Raw genomic sequence first — 19,305 nt, forward strand, 5'->3', positions numbered from 1 at the left:
ATCAAAGTTTAAACCTAAGATGTAAAAGAAGAAATTATTTAAAAGGCCTTATTACTGTTTTAGTCTTGAACTTTAAAATTCAATTGCATAGAAATTTAAAAATAATGTGGCCAAGCATGCACAATCGTAGAACTAGTGTTCTGCTTGGGAAGAATCATGAAAAAACTGAAGATGACACAAGTTAAGCTAAGAAAAGTCTGGGAAGAGTTCTTTGTGCTTTTCAAAATTGCAGTCTCCACATGTCTGTTGCATACTGAAGGTTGTTTGATTACTTGAAAGCTTGAATGGGTGGAAGAATGAAAAAATAGGATGAATTTTTATATATAATATGTGCACATGTGCAAGTATGAATGTAAATATTTATTTACTGAGATATAGAGATCAGCAGAGCAAGCACTGTCCTTGACTTTGTGTAACTTAATCTAATGGTCTGTTATTATGTGACAGTGCCACATGAGGTGTTTCAGGTCAAGATTATGATGCATGGAGATAAGAGAACCTGCCCAGAATACAGCTTTTTAGTTTTAAAGTAACAAGGATGAGGGCAGCTCTGAATTTGACCTACATAACTTCGACTTCCTATGGTCATATACACCTTGATGTATTTAGTTTTTATATGTCTTTTCATTGTATAATTAATATGTACTCATTGTGGTAGACATGGTACTTCAGAGAATTGTAAGAAAAAAAATGAATCTTAATACTTCCAAATGCCAACAGCCAGAAATAGCCAGTGTTGGCCTTTTTCTTGTAATAACATTTAGGATTTTAAAAAATGTACTTTAAAAAATGTTAGACGTTCAGTTTTTTGTCCTAATATCTTCCCATTTTATGTAGGAAATATGTTCATATTATCAAGTACTTTCATAAACCTTTAAGATACATGTTTGAGTTTTTTTCTTTTTTAATAAAACAAGTATAACCTCTATGAGTGTGTTTTCTTATCTGATTTTAAAAAGTCATTACAGCCTTGATTTCATTTTACTCATCCTTTGAACCAGATCTGGGAAAGATAAAGTCCTTTGATCTCCATAGTTAGTTCTTAGCTGTCAGTCTTTGTAAGCCATGTTCTGAAATGGTTCCAGCTGGCATGTTTTCACTAATATGTAAAATTTTTCATATTTATCTTTAAGAAACTCTATAAAATTTTGAGTGAAGTCAAGCTTGAAGTGGAGACTGTAATCAAAACAGGAAGGCACATTGTCCAGAAGCAGCAAACTGACAACCCCAAGGGGATGGATGAGCAGCTGACTTCTCTGAAGGTTCTCTACAATGACCTGGGTGCCCAGGTGAGTAGAGCAAGTGCACTGCCTGCCTCTGTCTCTCTCATTTATGTATTTTAACATTTCACTTCTGGGAGAAAGCATATTTGAATTTTATGGCATTAATAATATATATTTTCATTTATGCCAATAATTTTTATATTTCTTTAAATATATGTGTTACTATTACAATGATGAATAGTCACACAGAAATATGTTTTTAATATTTAATCCAGGTTAATTTCTGTATTTTCAATGGCTACTGACTTTTCATAAGTTATTCTAAGGAAACTCTACAAATAATAGTCTGTATAAACTCAAGTTATTGGTCCTTGGATTTCTAGATTGAATAATCTACTGAGAAATGTTAAAAACATTAGGACTCTAATAAATAGTGACAGGAAGTTCGCATTAATCTATCAGGATTTAAAATCCTTTCAAGAAACATCTATAATTCGGGCATTTTAGTGAATTCATGGGGAAGTTGTTAGGCCCTTTACTGTGAGTGACCAACTGGATCCAATAGGCTTAACATCTTCTCTTATTGAGACTCTCTGCCCTGAAACCAGAGAAGCAAAAACAAAATAAAACAAAAAAAGAAACAAATAAAAAAATGTGTGGAAGTGAAACCTCACAAATATTGAAAAGCTGTATTAGGTAATACATTAGACCCTTCTTTGGTTATTAAATATTAATGAAGTTTCTACACAAGCCCAGCGAACACTAGCTGAAATTTTGTGATCACTTTCAGATTAGTAAGAAACAACAGTCCTACATTTCCTGGGCAATTTGGACCACACTTCTGCAGGATTAGATTACTGGTGTGATACATTGTGTATCATTTTGATACACTGCACATCTGGAACACATGTTAGAACCTCTTTGTATATTATACAACTGAAGTTATTTGTGAAATATTATTGTATATATTAATTGGGCATTTTATAAATGGGAATGGTGTGGTTGGTTTTTACAACAGATCTCTAACTGTAATTATGGTTTTGGAGTTAAGTCATTTTCTCATTCAACACAATTGAGACTTTACTGTGTGTGAGGCGTTATACAGGCAGTTAGAGATACGGAGGTAAGCAAAAACATAAATTACCTCTCTGCCTAATGGAACTGAGAGAAATAAAAGAAGAAAACATTAATCAAGTAGCCATGCAAAGTAATGTCAGATTATCAGCCCGAAGTGTAATGAAGGAATGTATGTAGTGCTTTAGGAGTATATGTAAAGGGGGATTTGGTCCAGTCTGGGTTAGAGGAAGTGGTGCATAAGCCGAGATCTGAAGGATGAATAGGAGTAGCCTGGGTGAAACCAGTGGAGAAGCTTCCGAGGCTGATGGAACAGCATGTGTAAAGGCCCTGTGGCAAGAGGCAGCATGGTACGTTTGTGTGGTTAAAGCAGAGACAGCAAGTGTGGGAACATGGTGTTGGAGAGAGGGGATGAGCCCAGATCCGACCAGTGTCTTAGAATTTGTGGTAAAGGTTTTAATCTCTGTGTTAAGAGCAGTGAGAAATTATGGCAGGGTTTTAGCAGGGTGATAACATGCTCAGATATATGTTTTTTAAAAGATCACCCACTGCAGTTTGGAGGGTGGACTGCAGAGAGGCAAGAATGGATGTGAGAAGACCAGTTAGGAAGTCATTGTTACGCTCTTTGTGAGAGATGATGGTGTTTGAACTAGTTTGGAGCAGTGGAGATGGTATGAGCTGATTTTTTAAAGACATATTTAGGAAGTGAAATGAGCAGGACTTGGTAAAGGATTTGATGTGGGGATGCAGGAGTGAGAGATGAAGGATGACTCCTGGGTTTCTGGCTTGATTATGTGGAAAATCATGGTGCCATCACTGGGACGGGGCACTGGAAGGAAAGGCAGAAGCATGGAGAAATCATAAGCAAGTATTGGACATGTCGACATTTTAAGTGTCTTTGAGAGAGTTAATTGCATATGTCAGATATTCACAAAGTTATTCAAGTCTGGAGAATATATCTGGGCTCTCTGAAGATATAAATTTTATGAGTCATCTGCATAGAGGTGGTTAAGTTTTCAGTGATGATGAAATTGTTTAGGGAGAGGATATAGTGAAAAAGAAAAGGGCGTGAATTCAGTCTTGAGGGATTACCTCATTTAGGAGGGAATTTGAGGAAGATGAGCTTGTAAAAAACACTAAAGTATATATGTATGTGTGTGTATATATATGTGTGTGTGTGTGTGTGTATACACACACACATATATATTTATATACATATGTATACCACATTTTCTTTATCCATTCATTTATCAATGGCTATTGTGAATAATGCTGCAATGAATATGGGAGTACAGATATCTCTTTAAAATAATGATTTCATTTCCTTTGTTATATACCCAGAAGTAGAATTGCTGGATCATATGGTAGTTCTTTTTTAAATTTTTTGAGGGACCGCCATGCTGTTTTCTGTAATCGTAAACTTGACATCTGCTAAGAAAGTAGATCTTAAGTGTTCTCACCACAAAAAAAAAAGATAACTCTGTGAGATGGTGGATGTGTTAATTAACTTGACTGTGGTGCTCATTTCACAATGTATGTGTATCAAATGATCATATTATGCACCTTAAAAATTCACATTGTGCAACCATATATTTTACATATATATACAGAACCACAGGTAGTAGCAAGAAGTGGTAACATGCCAGGAAAGTGCTAGGTCTGGGAAGCCAAAGGAAGGAGGGCATTATGAGAATGAGTGTAGGCTCCTGTTTTGAATATTATTGAAAGTTAAATATGACATCCACTTAAAAATGTCCATTAGATCTGTTGCCATTGGGGTCATTACTGAACTTAGGAAAGACAATTTCTGTGGAGTGATGGGGATAGAAGCCAGAATGTCATGGCTTGAAGTATGTGTGGGAGGTGAGAGATGGTTTTGAGAATTTGTAGTGTGTGTGTGTGTGTGTGTGTGTGTGTGTGTGAGAGAGAGAGAGAGAGAGAGAGAGAAAGAGAGAGAGAGAGAGAGAAATGGAGAGACAGACATCATTTGAGTATGTTTCATACCTGGTGGGAATGACCCTATTGAGAGGGAATGGTTGCATATCCAAGAGGGAGAAAGGATAAATGGTTATGTAGAAGTTTACAACTTGAGGGACTTCCATGGTGGTCCAGAGGTTAAGACTGCACTTCCACTGCAGGGGGCGTGGGTTTGATCCCTGATTCCTGATCAGGGAGCTAGGATCCCACATGCCCATGGCCAAAAAAAAAAAAAAAAAAGATTTACAACTTGATATGGCCTGATTCAATATGCAGTACATCTTAAAATGTATTGATTAGGCTGAGAAGAGTGTAAATTGTTATAAGTTGAAACTTAAATTATCTTCTTCCTGGTTTACAGAAATCTTTGGTAGCATTAAGTTTTATGATAATTGTGTAGCTGCCTGGGCATGTCAAAGTCAGATAAATATCATAGTATCTTTTAAAAGAATTCAAGTATTAGTCTTCTAAAGTCTGCACTGAAGTACTATTAATTTAGAGTCATGAATTTTAATTAACCTCCATAGAAAAATATTTCACTTTTAAGAAGGAATTTAATAATAATCAATCCTTGAGACATGAAAGAGTAAAACTGAACCTATGGGACCAGTAAAAAAGAAATGTAATCCCATTTTACTTATTAAGAAAATTTGGTTTTTATATCTAAGAAATTTTGTATCATCTAAAAAAATTTCTTCCCATACATGACTTATCACTGTACTACTTAGGTAATGTTATCATCTATACATATGTACACATGAAAGGAAGAACATGTTTTTTGTATGTATTGTGTTGTGACATCCTTTAAAGTGTCAACTCAGTGTTAGGTTGTGAATGACTTTAGTTTGAGAGTACCATAATGTAATGCAAAGGGTCAGACCAGCCTCAATCTGATGATCATGCCGCCCTGGTTATGGCCTTAACCTTTTTAAGCTTCACTGTCCTGTTCTGTTAAATGGAAAACATTGTGCCTTTCACAGGATTTTATTGTATAACATGTGTAGATTTGTTAGCACAACACGAGAGCTGTATCAAGAGCCTGGTAAATGTTAGTTCAGTTCATTTTGCTTCCCGTCAACAGCAGTAAGAGCAAAATAATAAAGTTTATGTTGCATAGCCATTTACTGTATTTTACGTTGTGGTTAATTGTAAAACATATGATTGTAAAAAATCTTGCTATTTCCCCCTCACATTGCTAGAATATCTGTGTGTTTTTAAGTGTGTTTTTTAAATAGAATCCCTCATTGAGAGGATTTTAAGGCATCTTCTGTTCAAAATAATAAAAGGAACTATTCATTGATTTCTTAACTTTGCTGCAGGGACTGGGTCATGCCCTTTGTGTATGTATTTTTTTTCACTGAAAACTCATAGCAACCTTTTGAGGGCTGAACCTCCACCAAGATCTCTTAGGAAGTAAGTGGAGAGCTAAGGTGAAAACTCAGGGTTGCCTGACATGTAACTAATACAGTATATTGTCCCCCTGCAGAAAAGTAAGAATGGTGTGATTTTAGGTGCCAGAGATAAAGGCTAGGTCTGTCTTGGGGGTTAAATATGAATCTGTTTGGGTCTTTAGTTAATGCTCTGATTCATTCCCACTATGTTGATCTCTCTTGTGCTCTCTCTCTTTTTTTTTTAAGGTGACAGAGGGAAAACAGGATCTAGAAAGAGCATCACAGTTGGCTCGGAAAATGAAGAAAGAGGCTGCTTCTCTCTCTGAATGGCTTTCTGTTACTGAAACTGAATTGGTACAGAAATCCACTTCAGAAAGTTTGCTTGGTGACTTGGATACAGAAATTTCCTGGGCTAAAGTAAGTTGTAGTTCAGGTGAACCACCAATATTATGCCAGTGTAATTTGTGGCATTTTGATCAGGGAAATCTGGGTAGATGTCATTTCTCTCCATTTCATATAAAATATAGTCCTATCTTTTTTCCATGTCTCTGTTCTAAGAATGAATAAGAATATTTTAAAAACAACTATCTTCAGAAGATATTTTTATCTTGATTCTGAAAGAGTTAAACTCACATGGCTCATCAACGAGGGCTTTGTAGTCATTATGCTTAGGTGGTACTTGAAAATCTTATAATTATCACCTTCAAAAGCAGTGACATTTTTTGAGTATTCATTCTTCACAAAGTATTTGTGCTGAATTTATTTATTAATTCTTCTATAGTAACTTTTGTACCAGTAACTAATCTTTCTATTGCCAACTAACTGGTGTAAAGAGCATAGGAACAGAATTTTCAAAAAAAAATCAGTAAAAGATCCAAGAGTTTTCTCTAGCCCTATAGTTACTTAGAGATCAGAGATCAGAGAGTTGATTTGCTAGTTCTATCTTTTGATGTGGAAAAAGACTTGAATGAAACACAAAGTATTGATAGTTTTTCTTTTTTTTTTTACTGAAGCATTCTTTTCCTGAATTTATTTTCTAAGAAAGAAGCACGTATACTAGAGATAAGTGCTGAAAATAAATGATTAATCCTGTGACAGAACTTTATATAAAGCTGCAGGTATCAGTTTTAACATTCTCTACAGGTGTCAATTTATGGGGAGTGAAGAGGAGGTGCTATGTGGAATAATACAGCTCCTTAATTTGAATGCTTCTTTGGAGATAATTGTTGTAAGAAAGTCAAGATATTAATCACTAGGAAGAATGTTCTCAGTTTAGAAAATAGCTCATGAAAAGTGTAATTGCCATGGGCTGTGTGAAGTGAAAAGAAATGTATAAAGGAAGTGAAAAACACTGGAATTCATGAGTTATGGTGGATGAATGCCAACCAAAGGCACCAAACTTTATTTTTGTTACATTTAAGTTTTTCAAGGAAATATCATCTTCTTTCTACAATACACTTTGAAAGCCATTATTTTCTTATAGCACCATAAGTCACATAAGCAAATTGAATAACATTTGCATAGTGTAGTACAAAAAAAAGACAGGAGCAAAAATCATCTCTAATCGAAGAATACCCTGTTATCATTTCAGTTTTTTATAGGCACATATAGACATGCAGGCACAAGCATATATTTAAAACGGAATTGTATCTAGTGTTTCATGACCTTCTTGAAAAGCCTTATATCTTTAACATTTTCCTTTACCTACAAGTGTTTTTGTGTCACACATTGGAGATAGGAATAGTATTTCATTGTATATTTTATTTTTTATTGTCCCATTCCTCCATTCATGTCCATTTAAATTATTACCAATTTTCACTATTGTAAAAAGTGCTGTGATGAATAAAAATACTTGTGGCTGAATCATAGCATACATTCGTAATTATTTCCTGAGGATAAATTCTTAGCTCTAAAAATATTGGGTCAAGGGATATATCCATTTTAACATCTTATACCTGTTATGAAATTGTCCTTCAGAAATGTACCCAGCAGCTATGAGTGAGAATTCCTACTTGCTTGTTTTAACTACACTTTTGACAACGGTAGGCAAAAAACATGTTTTCGTTATTTAATTAGAACATTTTCCATTAGTTTATAGGCCATTTGTAGCTTCTATCACAGCTTGGTCTTTTAATTTAGAGCTCTTTACCTGTTACAATTCTTAATGCTTAGTGTGTTGTGTATTGGTACAAAATTATTATTATTTTTTTGCCACTGTAGTTTTCTTTCTGTTTTGTATGTTTTTAAAAAACTTATTATATCTTTTTTAAAGAATAAAATGCTTTCTTAAAAAATTATTTCTGCCTTTAGTGCTTAGAAAGGCCAACTCTACTCGAAAGTTATATAATTATTTACTTATATTTTCTTCTAGCTCTTTTATAGTTTCATCTTTTTACCTTTAATGCTTTAATCCTTCTGGAATTTAGTTTGGTGTATATAATGAGGTAAGGCTCTAACCTTTTATTTCAAATAGTTTACCAGTTATCTCAGCACTATTTATTGTGTAATTATCCTTTCCCCACTGATTTGACATGCTCAATTCATATATTCTTTTTACCTGTTACTTTGCTTTCTTTTCTGCTTCACTGATCTGACCCTCTGAAATGTTCTTCAACTGTTTAGCTATGTGGCTTTATAATATATTTTAACATGTAGTTAAAGACAGGATTTACTGACTTTATGCTTCTTCTTTTGTATATACTCATATGAATTTTAGAATTATTACTCTCAAATTCTTAGAAAAATTGTTAGAAATTTTGATTTGAATTGCCTTGAATTTATAAATTTGTTTTGAGGGGAATTGACATCTTTGTTATATTTGTCTTTTTAGTAACATGGAATGTCTCATTTCCCCCCCAAATTCCCTTACATCTCTACATAATGCTTTGGTTTTTTTCTTTGTAAATGTTATCATGTATGCAAAAAACTTTATACTTACATATTTATTTTATTTTATTGGTATGTATGAAGTATGCTTTTCTTTTTTTTCCTTTTTGTTTTTACTAATTTCTTATGGCTGGTACATAAGCAATACCAATTTTTGCATATTTAATTTTTAATCATCAATCTGTGCACTCACATAAATTCAATTAGTTTTTCAGTTGATTCTCGTCATTTTTAAGGTAAAGACAGTAAATATGATAAGTTTGTTTCTTCTGGAACTACTCACTCTTAAATTCCCATTTAATCTTATTTCAGATTTGAAATAATGAAGATGGTATATACAAATCATGAATTCATAGCACATTCTCTTCACTAGAGTAAACCAAATGAAACATCAGTATGTAACATAATCACCATTTTTTCAATGTTGTGTTGTCAGATTTAAGAGACATGCATATTTCAAAACATTTTAATGTATTTCCACTACAATATTATGTAAAATTATTTTCAATGCAAAATTTAAATAGCATCTGCATTCTGGAACTTAGTGTTTTTATTCCATAGCTTAAAAATCATTATTTTCAACGTAGCCATTTTCTTTACAATAAAATCTATTAACATAGTGTGTGTACTGTTTACATTTATTTGCTTGTAGTTAATTATTTCTTATAGTTTTTAAAGACTACTGTAGTCAATCAGTCCATAGCCACTGAAGGAATGCAGAAAGTTATTAACTGCAGAGAGCATGGCTGTGGGTATTCTGTTTTATTTTTGTTTTTTCCCCTCCCTGCTGGAGAACACTTGAGAGAAATATTTCAATGTCTTTATAAAAATACCAGTAATTGATGTGGCCAAATGAGTCCTTATACCTTGACTCACTTGTGAATTTGTAGTTTTTATGCCTTTCAAAATGTGATTTAATGATGTGAGATTAAATGTAGATTTGAGCTTATTGAAATGATTTGTTTAAATATTTTTCTAAAAAGGTACAACAGCAGTAGGGTAGATATATGCATGTTACTTTTTGATTGAAAGAATTTTGTAGTTTTAATTTTGGAACCCACCATTCTCTTTATAATTCTCTGACTGCACACCTTCCCTGGTCAAACTTATGAATGTGAAAATCAAGTAATCATAATACCATCTAGAGTATTAGCTTTACATATTAAGACAAGTGTAAAACCAAAGCTTAGATGTTCTAGTTCTCCTATGATGTATAGTACAAGATGAAATGTTTTTTGTAATGCTTATAAACAGACAATATGTTAAGTCATCTTAGAATTTTTGAGTTCTGGGATAGTCCTGCTTTGCCCACTTATAGTTACTGAAAATGGAACTGATTCATTATTTCTAGAGTTTTGATGAAGATAATTGGTGTTGGTGTGTAAGGAATGGAATTTATACTTAAAATAAATGAAATAATTACCTTTCCACATCTAAATTTGTTACATTCTTTGGTGTTTGCATAATTAAATATTTAATTTTTATTTGAAACTTTAAAACTCTCATCATGTTAGTAAGTTGTGGAATCTTGTGAACCTTTGACATGTGTAAATTACCTAGGGAGTCATGTATACGTGAAAGAAAAGTTTTAAAAAAATGAAGGTTGTATAAACTTTTATAATGTTCTGAAAGATCAAGTAGGTCTGGGAACTTTTATTTTCTAGAATATTCTGAAAGATCTGGAAAAGAGAAAAGCTGATTTAAATACCATCACAGAGAGTAGTGCTGCCCTGCAGAACTTGATTGAGGGCAGTGAGCCTGTTTTAGAAGAGAAGCTCTGTGTCCTTAATGCTGGGTGGAGCCGGGTTCGCACCTGGACCGAGGATTGGTGCAACACCTTGATGGTATGTTTCAGGAAGAATTTCATGGTGAAATCTTCTCTCCTTTAATTATTATAAATGAATACTGTTTTGATTAGGATTCCAAATCCTATTTTCTGTTTGTCACAATAATGTTTTGCTTGTGAATTAACTTCATTAGACTACATTTTATCTTTTCCTTTGAAAAGATAATAACTAGAAAGAGTTTAAATGTCTCTATTAAGTCGTAAACCATCTGTGATATACATAGAAATGTGTACTTTAATATCTTAGTAAATACACCTTATTTGCTACATTTTAATGACTTAATATTGTATTTAATTTTCATACTATTATAAACTATATATATAATATTTGTAATGTTCTAATATTGGTGTTCTAGTTAAGGGCACCAGTTCTAGCATCTGATGGCCTAAGTTAAAGTTTTGACTACAAACTGATTGACATTGGTCAAGTTATGGGTTGGCCAAAAAATTAGTTTGGGTTTTTCCATAACATCTTATGGAAAACCCAAACAAACTTTTTTGGCAACCCAATACTTAAATGCTCTCTAAGTCTCAGTTTTCTCATTTGTAAAATGTACATTATTATAATTTCTACCTCATACAGTTTTTGTGATTATGACATAAAACATGTAGGGCTCTTATAAAACTATATTTAAAACAACCAATTTTAGATATTGTGATGATTATGGTAATTGTTAAATGCTATACGTTTTTAGTCTTTGGTTATAACAATACTACTACGCTGTTAACCAGTATTTCCTGGAAATAGTGACCATTTAACTTCATAGTGTTTTTCTGTCCCTTTTATAATAACAATGAATATATGGCAACCGTACCTTCTCTTCCCTTAAAAAAAGTTCTCATCTCTAAATTATTATTTGTTCTGATATATCTGAGATAGGACTCTTTCCAAATTCATAGAATTACTGGGTAATGGATATGAACAGAGAAAAATAAATTATTATGTGTTTGGATATTTATTGAGATCAACCAGAATGTGTAGGGCATTGAAGTTGGTGGGTTTACGTCTTGATCTGTCAGATTCATATCCAGAGTTCATCCGCGACTTACTACCTTCATAACCTTGGGTAACTTACTTAATGTCACTTAGCTTTAATTTCTCTATATATAAAATGGGATTAAAAGAACATATCTAACAGAGTTGTTAAATGTTGAATAACAAATGTGAAATTCTTGGCTCATAAAATATGTTCATTAAATATTTTATATATTCATTTTTATTGTAACTAGTTTTATTCCGCATGCTCATGGCCCTTATTTCTGCCTTCTGCAGTCTGTACCTTCTAAATTCTCCTTTCAAATAATATCTTTCTACTCCTATTAGAACATTTGATTTATCTGCTTTTATCTTATCAAGGTAAATAAGTATGGTGTTTATAAATTCTTCTTACTTAGAATCCAGACCACTGTCAAAACTTTGCTCATATGATTTATTGGTTCTCATTTTATTTTTTCAATGATTCTTCCATATTACAGATTAATAATTTGTTTCCTTGTTTTTAAACACTTTTCTTTGAAGTTTCTTCTAGTTTCCTTCATCCTATAAAATATAGTTCCTAAAAGTTTTTGGTTTCATCATAAGGCTCCCCCACTCTTTTTCATCAAGTTCTAAATTCTTGCCTTAGCCTCAGCAGTTTTGCCTAGTTTTAACTGACTTAACTGTTTTCAAATGTATTCTCTCAATCACATGTTATACCTTGCCTCAGGAAGTATCACTGAGATCTGTTCCAAGTGTAATGTTAAGTGCTGTCGGTACTGAGGTGAAACAACAGGGGCCCTGCCTCTAAGTACTTACAGTCCATTGAGCAGGCAAAATTTGAATCATTTTTTAATATTATTACTTCCTTAAATGAGTTTTTAACAAATATGATCAAGGAGGGGCCAGTGAGATTATTTGTAATATAAGAATGAGGGATAGGGATTAAAACAAAATGAAATTAAAAAAGAAACTTTCACCTTTTATTCTTCTTCAACTTTTCATTGTATTGAGATCTAAATTAAAATTAAAAAGTGCTCAGTCACAGTGTGCATTTTTAGGAATGAGATTTATCCATTGGGGAAGAGCTTTGTAGGAAGGTGGAAATTCTTCTTGAAATTCAGTGTACAGTTAGCACTTTGAAGGTCTTTTAAATGTCTTCTAAGATTATTGTCTTAAATATTTCATATGATTGTATCAGCATTTTATTAATTCCTTTCTAGAACCACCAAAACCAGTTGGAAATATTTGATGGAAATGTTGCTCACATAAGCACCTGGCTTTATCAAGCTGAAGCGCTATTGGATGAGATAGAAAAAAAGCCAGCAAGTAAACGGGAAGAAATTGTGAAGGTAGCAAATGTAGAGGATCAGTAACGCTTCTGGGAATGCAAGGTTTTGCTGTTCTCTTTCTCTCGAGGATTACTCCAAGCTACTTGTGCACACATGCTTCCCATGCAGTAGATTCATTAGCTTTTATGTTGGTGGGATAAACTGTCTTTTTTGTTTGTTCTTTGTATTTTGTCTTAGCTTATTTTTTGTTCTGTTCCTTTCTTGTAAGAATTAGCATCTAAAAATACCACATTATGTGATTGTTAATAAAATTTTTCCATTGCAATTTAAGAAGCTATAAAAAAAACTTCTCCATTTTGTCATACAGGGTAGTTGAGTGCTGGGTCATTAGTTCACTGCAAAAGGTCGTTCTTAGTTATTTTTTTAATGACTTGCAAAATTTCGTGGCAGTATAGAAAGTCAAAGCAAAACTGACTTCACAATGAGTATTTGGCTTTCATTTCTTGCTGCATATTGCCCCCTGACCCAGCTTTGCAGAGGAATCAGCTGTATGAAAAAGATAGTGTACTTTTTCAGAAGCACAGAGTCTGGCAGACTTCTCTCTTCACTTTGCTCAGCCTCTTGATACCCTTACTCAGTGGTGTTAAGCAAAGAAGAAGTTGTCTCGGGGGCTCCAGGGTCTCAGAAAAGTGCCCAGAGTACCCCTTATTCATTCCTGTGTTTCTACATTTAGTTTCAAAGTTGAAGGTCAGATGTAGCTTTTAAGAATTCCTCTTTGGGAGTCTGTTCTTTTTACCACTCAGGCCCCACCAGTCCTTCCTTTAAACCCTTTGTCATGTCAGGCATGGATGAACAATTGAATTCTAGGTTACAAATGTACTTTCTCAACATTTTGCAGACATCCTTGAATGAATCTTTTTTTTCCCTTTAAGTTGTTTATTGATGACAGAAACAGTGCATAATTAAAGATTTGATGAGGAACCTGCAAACAATAAAGCATGTGTCTGTTGCCAGCAAAATACAATTATTCCAGGTCCTTTAGATGTTACAAATAGAGTTCTTTCACAGCAGATGGTTCATACACAAAGCCATTTTAGAGTGTTTAATTGTGCTTCTATAAAACCTTCGAAGAATGAGGTAGTTTCCTTTACTCACCACATTTTCCACATTTCCACGATTACACTTTTAGTGAACTTATTAAATCCTTTTAACATAAACTTTAAACAGTTTTTCATGGAAGCCAAGCCTTATTTACAAAGTGTTTATTTCTTTCCACTAGATTTTTCTTAAAGAAAATTTCAAAAATCACTATACAGCTAGCAAAATTTGAGACAAGCAACGGCTGTTTTTTTTTTTTATTACAATCAGATTTATATGTAAGAGAACACGTTCTAAAAATTCCATAGTTAAGCTGATGTTCTCCTGTTTCTATCTATATACACTGATTTAAAAACAGTTCCTCAAACTACTTATTTTCTCTCAGCCACCATAACAAGTAAGCACAAATTCTTCACAACAGTGGGTTAAGCTCCATGTATTAGCTGATTGGGTACATTGCTGGATCACTCATTCTCGTAAATCACCAGGAAAACATCTGCAGAATTTATAGATGCATACAGATTAGCTAGTTTATTTTTAAGACTTCATTCAAAATCTACTTACAGCCATACATACTCTTGAGAGAATTTCAACACTCTTCAGAAACTTACCAGTGAAGTAGAAATTAAGGCAGGTATGTGCATTCCTTTCTTAGCCCTGAGAATGAATTTAATGACTGTTGTGAAATTAGCTTGAGGAAACTGCATAACGTTGTTGCATATTTTAGTTAAAAACTAAATGATAATATTCGACTAATTTCCAAATCAGTTCACCTTCACCAAGGAAAGGCGGATGGTGGTAAATAGTATTTCTAGGGGGAAAAGAAGTCACAGTCTACTCCTTGCCACTTATTCCTTTAATCAGCCTCAAGAGGCTTTGCAACTCTTAGAATAAAACGGTTGAAGAAATGACACAATAAATCTTATAGACTATTCAATCATAAAATAAATTATTATCCAATCTAGTAGTGATCGAAAATGCTTCCCATGTAACATGAATGAGTCGTAATGTATGAAAAGCTCTTATTCAAATTGATGGTGCTGAAATCTCTTACTAGGAATCTCAGACATTTATTTAAACTACCTTTACTTCCGAGTTAGCATTACACCCATGTTTAGTTTTGATTTTTCCCACGTGATAATTTTGTTTTTCTTACAATTAGCGTTTACTCTCTGAGCTGGATGATGCTAATCTCCAAGTAGAAAATGTCCGTGATCAAGCAGTTGTTCTGATGAATGCACGTGGAGGCTCAAGCAAGGAGCTTGTAGAACCAAAATTAGCTGAATTGAATAGAAACTTTGAAAAGGTTTCTCAACACATCAAAAGTGCCAAAGTAAGCAATTATGTTTTTATATAAAACTGTTTTTCTTATAGATATGTAGCTACGTGATAGATAATTATATGGTATATATATCAAGAATTTTTAAATTAAAATGATTTTATCACTTTGGAGCATTTGTTCTTATTTATTTTGATCATGCATATGAAGGAGAGAATATAAGAAATTACTATTAAAGAAAATAACCCATTAGAGAAAAGGTTTCAAAGTATTGAAATTATGAGAGGAAGGATCATCTTTTTTGCAGGAAGTAAATATTTTCTAACTTTGCTTTGTTTTGAAATACTTGATATAATAGGCCAAGCAATCTTTCATAGCCTATGAATATACTTAGATTATTTGCAACTTAAAGAAAACAACAAAAATCTTGCTTTAACTTTTGTCTTCCTTAGCCTTGACCCTACTTCCTTACCTTCTGACCTAAGCTCACTTATTCTTTTCAATAGATCTATGGGAGATTTTTCCTACATATGTTAAAGAGTAATGCAGGAGACATAGGAGATGGAGTGAGAGAAAGTACAAAGAAAATTATTGTTGTCCCCATAAATAATTTCTGTTAATGTTTTGGCATACATATCCACTCTTACTCATGTGTATGTGATATTGAAATATCAAAAATTTTATATTGTTTTGTATATTCTCTTCTGACAAGGTTTTTAACAGCTATTCAATTAAATGATCTGTTACAATATTCTAAGTCAATTTTCCACTTTTATTGTGCTTTTATAAATATTGTATTGTTAAAATTCTTTTATGCATGTCTTTTTGTTCATTTCTTAGTATGCCCTTAGGATCACTTCTTAGAATTCCTTGATATTGTTGTGAAAGTTGTACCTATAAATGCTGTTAAATAGATTTTTCCAAAGATTCCTACCATAAGTTTGTGCCAGTTTATACGTTCATAACCAGAGTGTGAGATTGCTAGCTTCCCCATGCTCAGCCAACACTTCATGTTATTTTCCTGTATTTAGTTTTATTGAATTTGTTACATTGATTTTAGGCACATAAATATTGATGTGAAGCCTTTCTATATAGATACTGTCTGAAAATACTGAATTGAGAAGCATGTACTTTTTCCAAGTTTCGGTATCAAAATCCAAGGGGCGTTGTACTGGAGAAAGTTAACTGGGAGGCATTCTTTGGGACGTCCCTATACTGGGTAGTGGCCTTTCTTCCTCTCTGTGGCCATGGCAGGGATGGCTTCCGGATCATGGCACTGTTTCCTGCTGTTCTCGCCTGTGGTCCCCGAACCCGCCTCCCACTCCAGGCAGCCACACTCACTTGAACACCAGTTCGCATCCCTCGCTGGAGTTCGGAGAACATGGGTAATCAGAGAAGCCCAAGTTGGTAAAATTATTGCTGTGGAAATGAATGAAATTAAAGTCAATTCAAATAAATGCGAGTTCTTTCTTGACACTGATTAAATGGTGAAAGGTCAAGTTAAGAATATCTTTATTTTTAACATCTTTATTGGAGTATAATTGCTTTACAATGGTATGTTAGTTGTTGCTTTATAACAAAGTGAATCAAATATATGCATACATATATCCCCATATCTCCTCCCTCTTGGGTCTCCCTCCCACCCTCCCTATTCCACCCCCTAGGTGGTCACAAAGCACCGAGCTGATCTCCCTGTGCTATGCAGCTGCTTCCCACTAGCTATCTATTTTACATTTGGTGGTGTATGTATATGTCCATGCCACTCTCTCACTTTGTCACAGCTTACCCTTCCCCCTCCCCGTGTCCTCAAGTCCATTCTCTACATCTGCGTCTTTATTCCTGTCCTGCCCCTAGGTTCTTCAGAACCTTTTTTTTTTTTTTTTTGGATTCCATATATATGTGTTAGCATACGGTATTTGTTTTTCTCTTTCTGACTTACTTCACTTTGTATGACAGACTCTAGGTCCATCCACCTCAATACAAATAACTCAATTTCATTTCTTTTTATGGCTGAGTAATATTCCCTTGTATATATGTGCCACATCTTCTTTATCCATTCATCTGTCAATGGACATGTAGGTTGCTTCCATGTCCTGGCTATTGTAAATAGTGCTGCAATGAACATTGTGGTACATGACTCTTTTTGATTTATGGTTTTCTCCGGGTATATGTCCAGTAGTGGGATTGCTGGGTCATATGGCAGTTCTATTTTTAGTTTTTTAAGGAACCTCCATACTGTTCTGCATAGTGGCTGTATCAGTTTACATTCCCACCAACAGTGCAAGAGGGTTCCCTTTTCTCCACACGCTCTCCAGCAAAAATCTACAATCAAGAATATCTTTTCAAAGAACATTTTTCCTTCTACAGTTGCTGATTGGCCAGGAACCATTATCATACCAATATCTGGTCACCACTGAAGCATTTGAAGCTGGTGTGCCTTTCTCTGACTTGGAAAAATTAGAAAATGATATAGAAAATATGTTAAAAGTTACAGAAAAGCGCTTGGAATCCAGTGATGAAGATGAAAAGGTTGGCTCAAGCAGATTTTCAAAACCGTGGTGTTCTCACTTTTCTTCTCTGTTAATTATATTTTTACATTAATGATGTTTACCCAAATATCTGCCAAACATGATAGAACAGATTTAAATGTGACTTTCTGGTGAGTGTCAGTGTAAGATTTGTCACGTGATTTACATAATGCTTAAAAAATAGACATACTTTCTGACTATAAAGGTGGTGTTATCTTAGTGCTATTTAACTTCTGCTAAACTAGCATTCCTTATGAGTTATTTTAACTTCATATATGAAATATTTTAAGAAAAACATAAACTTTTGTTGTATATCATTCAGATAAACATATGTTGACTTATACTATACTTTGTAGGTTAGTTCTCCTGCTTGGGAACTGATTGTAAGTGACCCTGTGCATTTTTCTTTTGAGTAATTTTTATCTTTTAAACATTCAGCTGGATGAGGAGAGAGCCCAGATTGAGGAAGTTCTACAAAGAGGAGAACAAATGTTACATCAACCTATGGAGGATAATAAAAAAGAAAAGATCCGTTTGCAGTTACTACTTTTGCACACAAGATACAACAAAACTAAGGTATGGTCATGGGGGAGTCTCTGTTCCACTTAAATAACTTTTTCAGCTCTTGCCATTGAGAAATGTGATGTTGCATTCAATGACATCTCAAAACAAACCAGTTGGAATGGCATCTCCTTCTCCTTTCTCGTGTGTATTGCTAGATATGTTTATATTTTTGGATGAGGCGAGACTCACAGAAAATAGAAACATAAAACCTTATTATTGGACATCTCTTTTGGATTTCTGATAATGTTCTAAACCTTTGGGGAGTGACTTTCTCCTTCAGTTCTGTATTTTATGTGTGGAGGTCTTGACCACATTAAAAAAATTTCTAGTTTGCAAATAACTAAATTTGTGAAATTGATAAAATATGATTTATATTCTAGGAAAAGATTCACCACCAGCTCCCTTTTCAATAGCCGTCTTTACAGCTGTATTGTAAATGTGCTGGTGTTCCCCAGAGGTCTGTACTTAGGTAATCCTTCTAGAACCAGTTTTAGTTGATGATGTTGGAATCTACTAGAAGATTCAGGTTTCTCAGCTTGATGCCTGTTGGCTGTCTCTATCTGTTTGTACTGCAGCCTTGTAACAGGTCCCAAGCTGAACTAGCCCTCTCTCCCCTCCTCCAACCTGTTTCCTGCTTTATTCCCTATCTTAGTTATTACTTATAAAAACTACCCAGTTCTCAAGGTGGAAACTTCACAGTCTTATCAGTCATTTCCTGTTCCTCACACCACATTGAGGAAGGATTAGAACCATTAGGTCCAAATGAAGTAGATACAGGTCTGAACATTAACTTAGATACGGCTCTACCAGTTACTTGTATATGACCCTGAGAGAGTAACTTAACTTCCTCAGTCTACTAACCTTTCCATAATTCAGACTCTTATGATTTTCACCCACTAGTTATTCCCCAAGTTGGTTTTTAAGTCCAGGTTTTCTTAACTCTGGCCCATCTTCTCAGCATGTTTTTCTCAGCATTATTCCCCCAAAAGTCATGGCTGATCATATGATTCCTTTCCCTAAGAACTTGTTCAGAAAAAGATTGCAAAATGCAGGAAAAGCTTTAAGTGCAAGGTTTGTCACAATAATGGTATATAGAGGCTTTGGTTTGACCTCTGGCTACCTCTTTGATTCACTGTCATTCACCATGCAGTATAGCTATACTGCTTTTCTC

The 19,305-nt window shown here is 33.9% G+C and overlaps 1 protein-coding gene across 8 annotated transcripts in view; it reads left to right on the forward strand.

The window, feature by feature from the left end:
- UTRN (utrophin) overlaps positions 1–19,305 on the forward strand; it is a 525,852-nt gene that overhangs the window by 202,105 nt on the left and 304,442 nt on the right. For all 8 annotated transcript variants that reach the window (XM_081250822.1, XM_081250827.1, XM_081250825.1 and 5 more), the window contains 7 exons: positions 1,134–1,289; positions 5,912–6,082; positions 10,216–10,395; positions 12,597–12,725; positions 14,926–15,096; positions 17,410–17,571; positions 18,009–18,146. In XM_081250822.1, coding sequence (XP_081106948.1) covers positions 1,134–1,289; positions 5,912–6,082; positions 10,216–10,395; positions 12,597–12,725; positions 14,926–15,096; positions 17,410–17,571; positions 18,009–18,146 — 1,107 coding nt within the window. The remainder of the gene's footprint in view (positions 1–1,133; positions 1,290–5,911; positions 6,083–10,215; positions 10,396–12,596; positions 12,726–14,925; positions 15,097–17,409; positions 17,572–18,008; positions 18,147–19,305) is intronic.

The sequence above is a fragment of the Mesoplodon bidens genome, assembly GCF_964165515.1.
Source record: "Mesoplodon bidens genome assembly, chromosome: 12".
NCBI lineage: Eukaryota > Metazoa > Chordata > Mammalia > Artiodactyla > Ziphiidae > Mesoplodon > Mesoplodon bidens.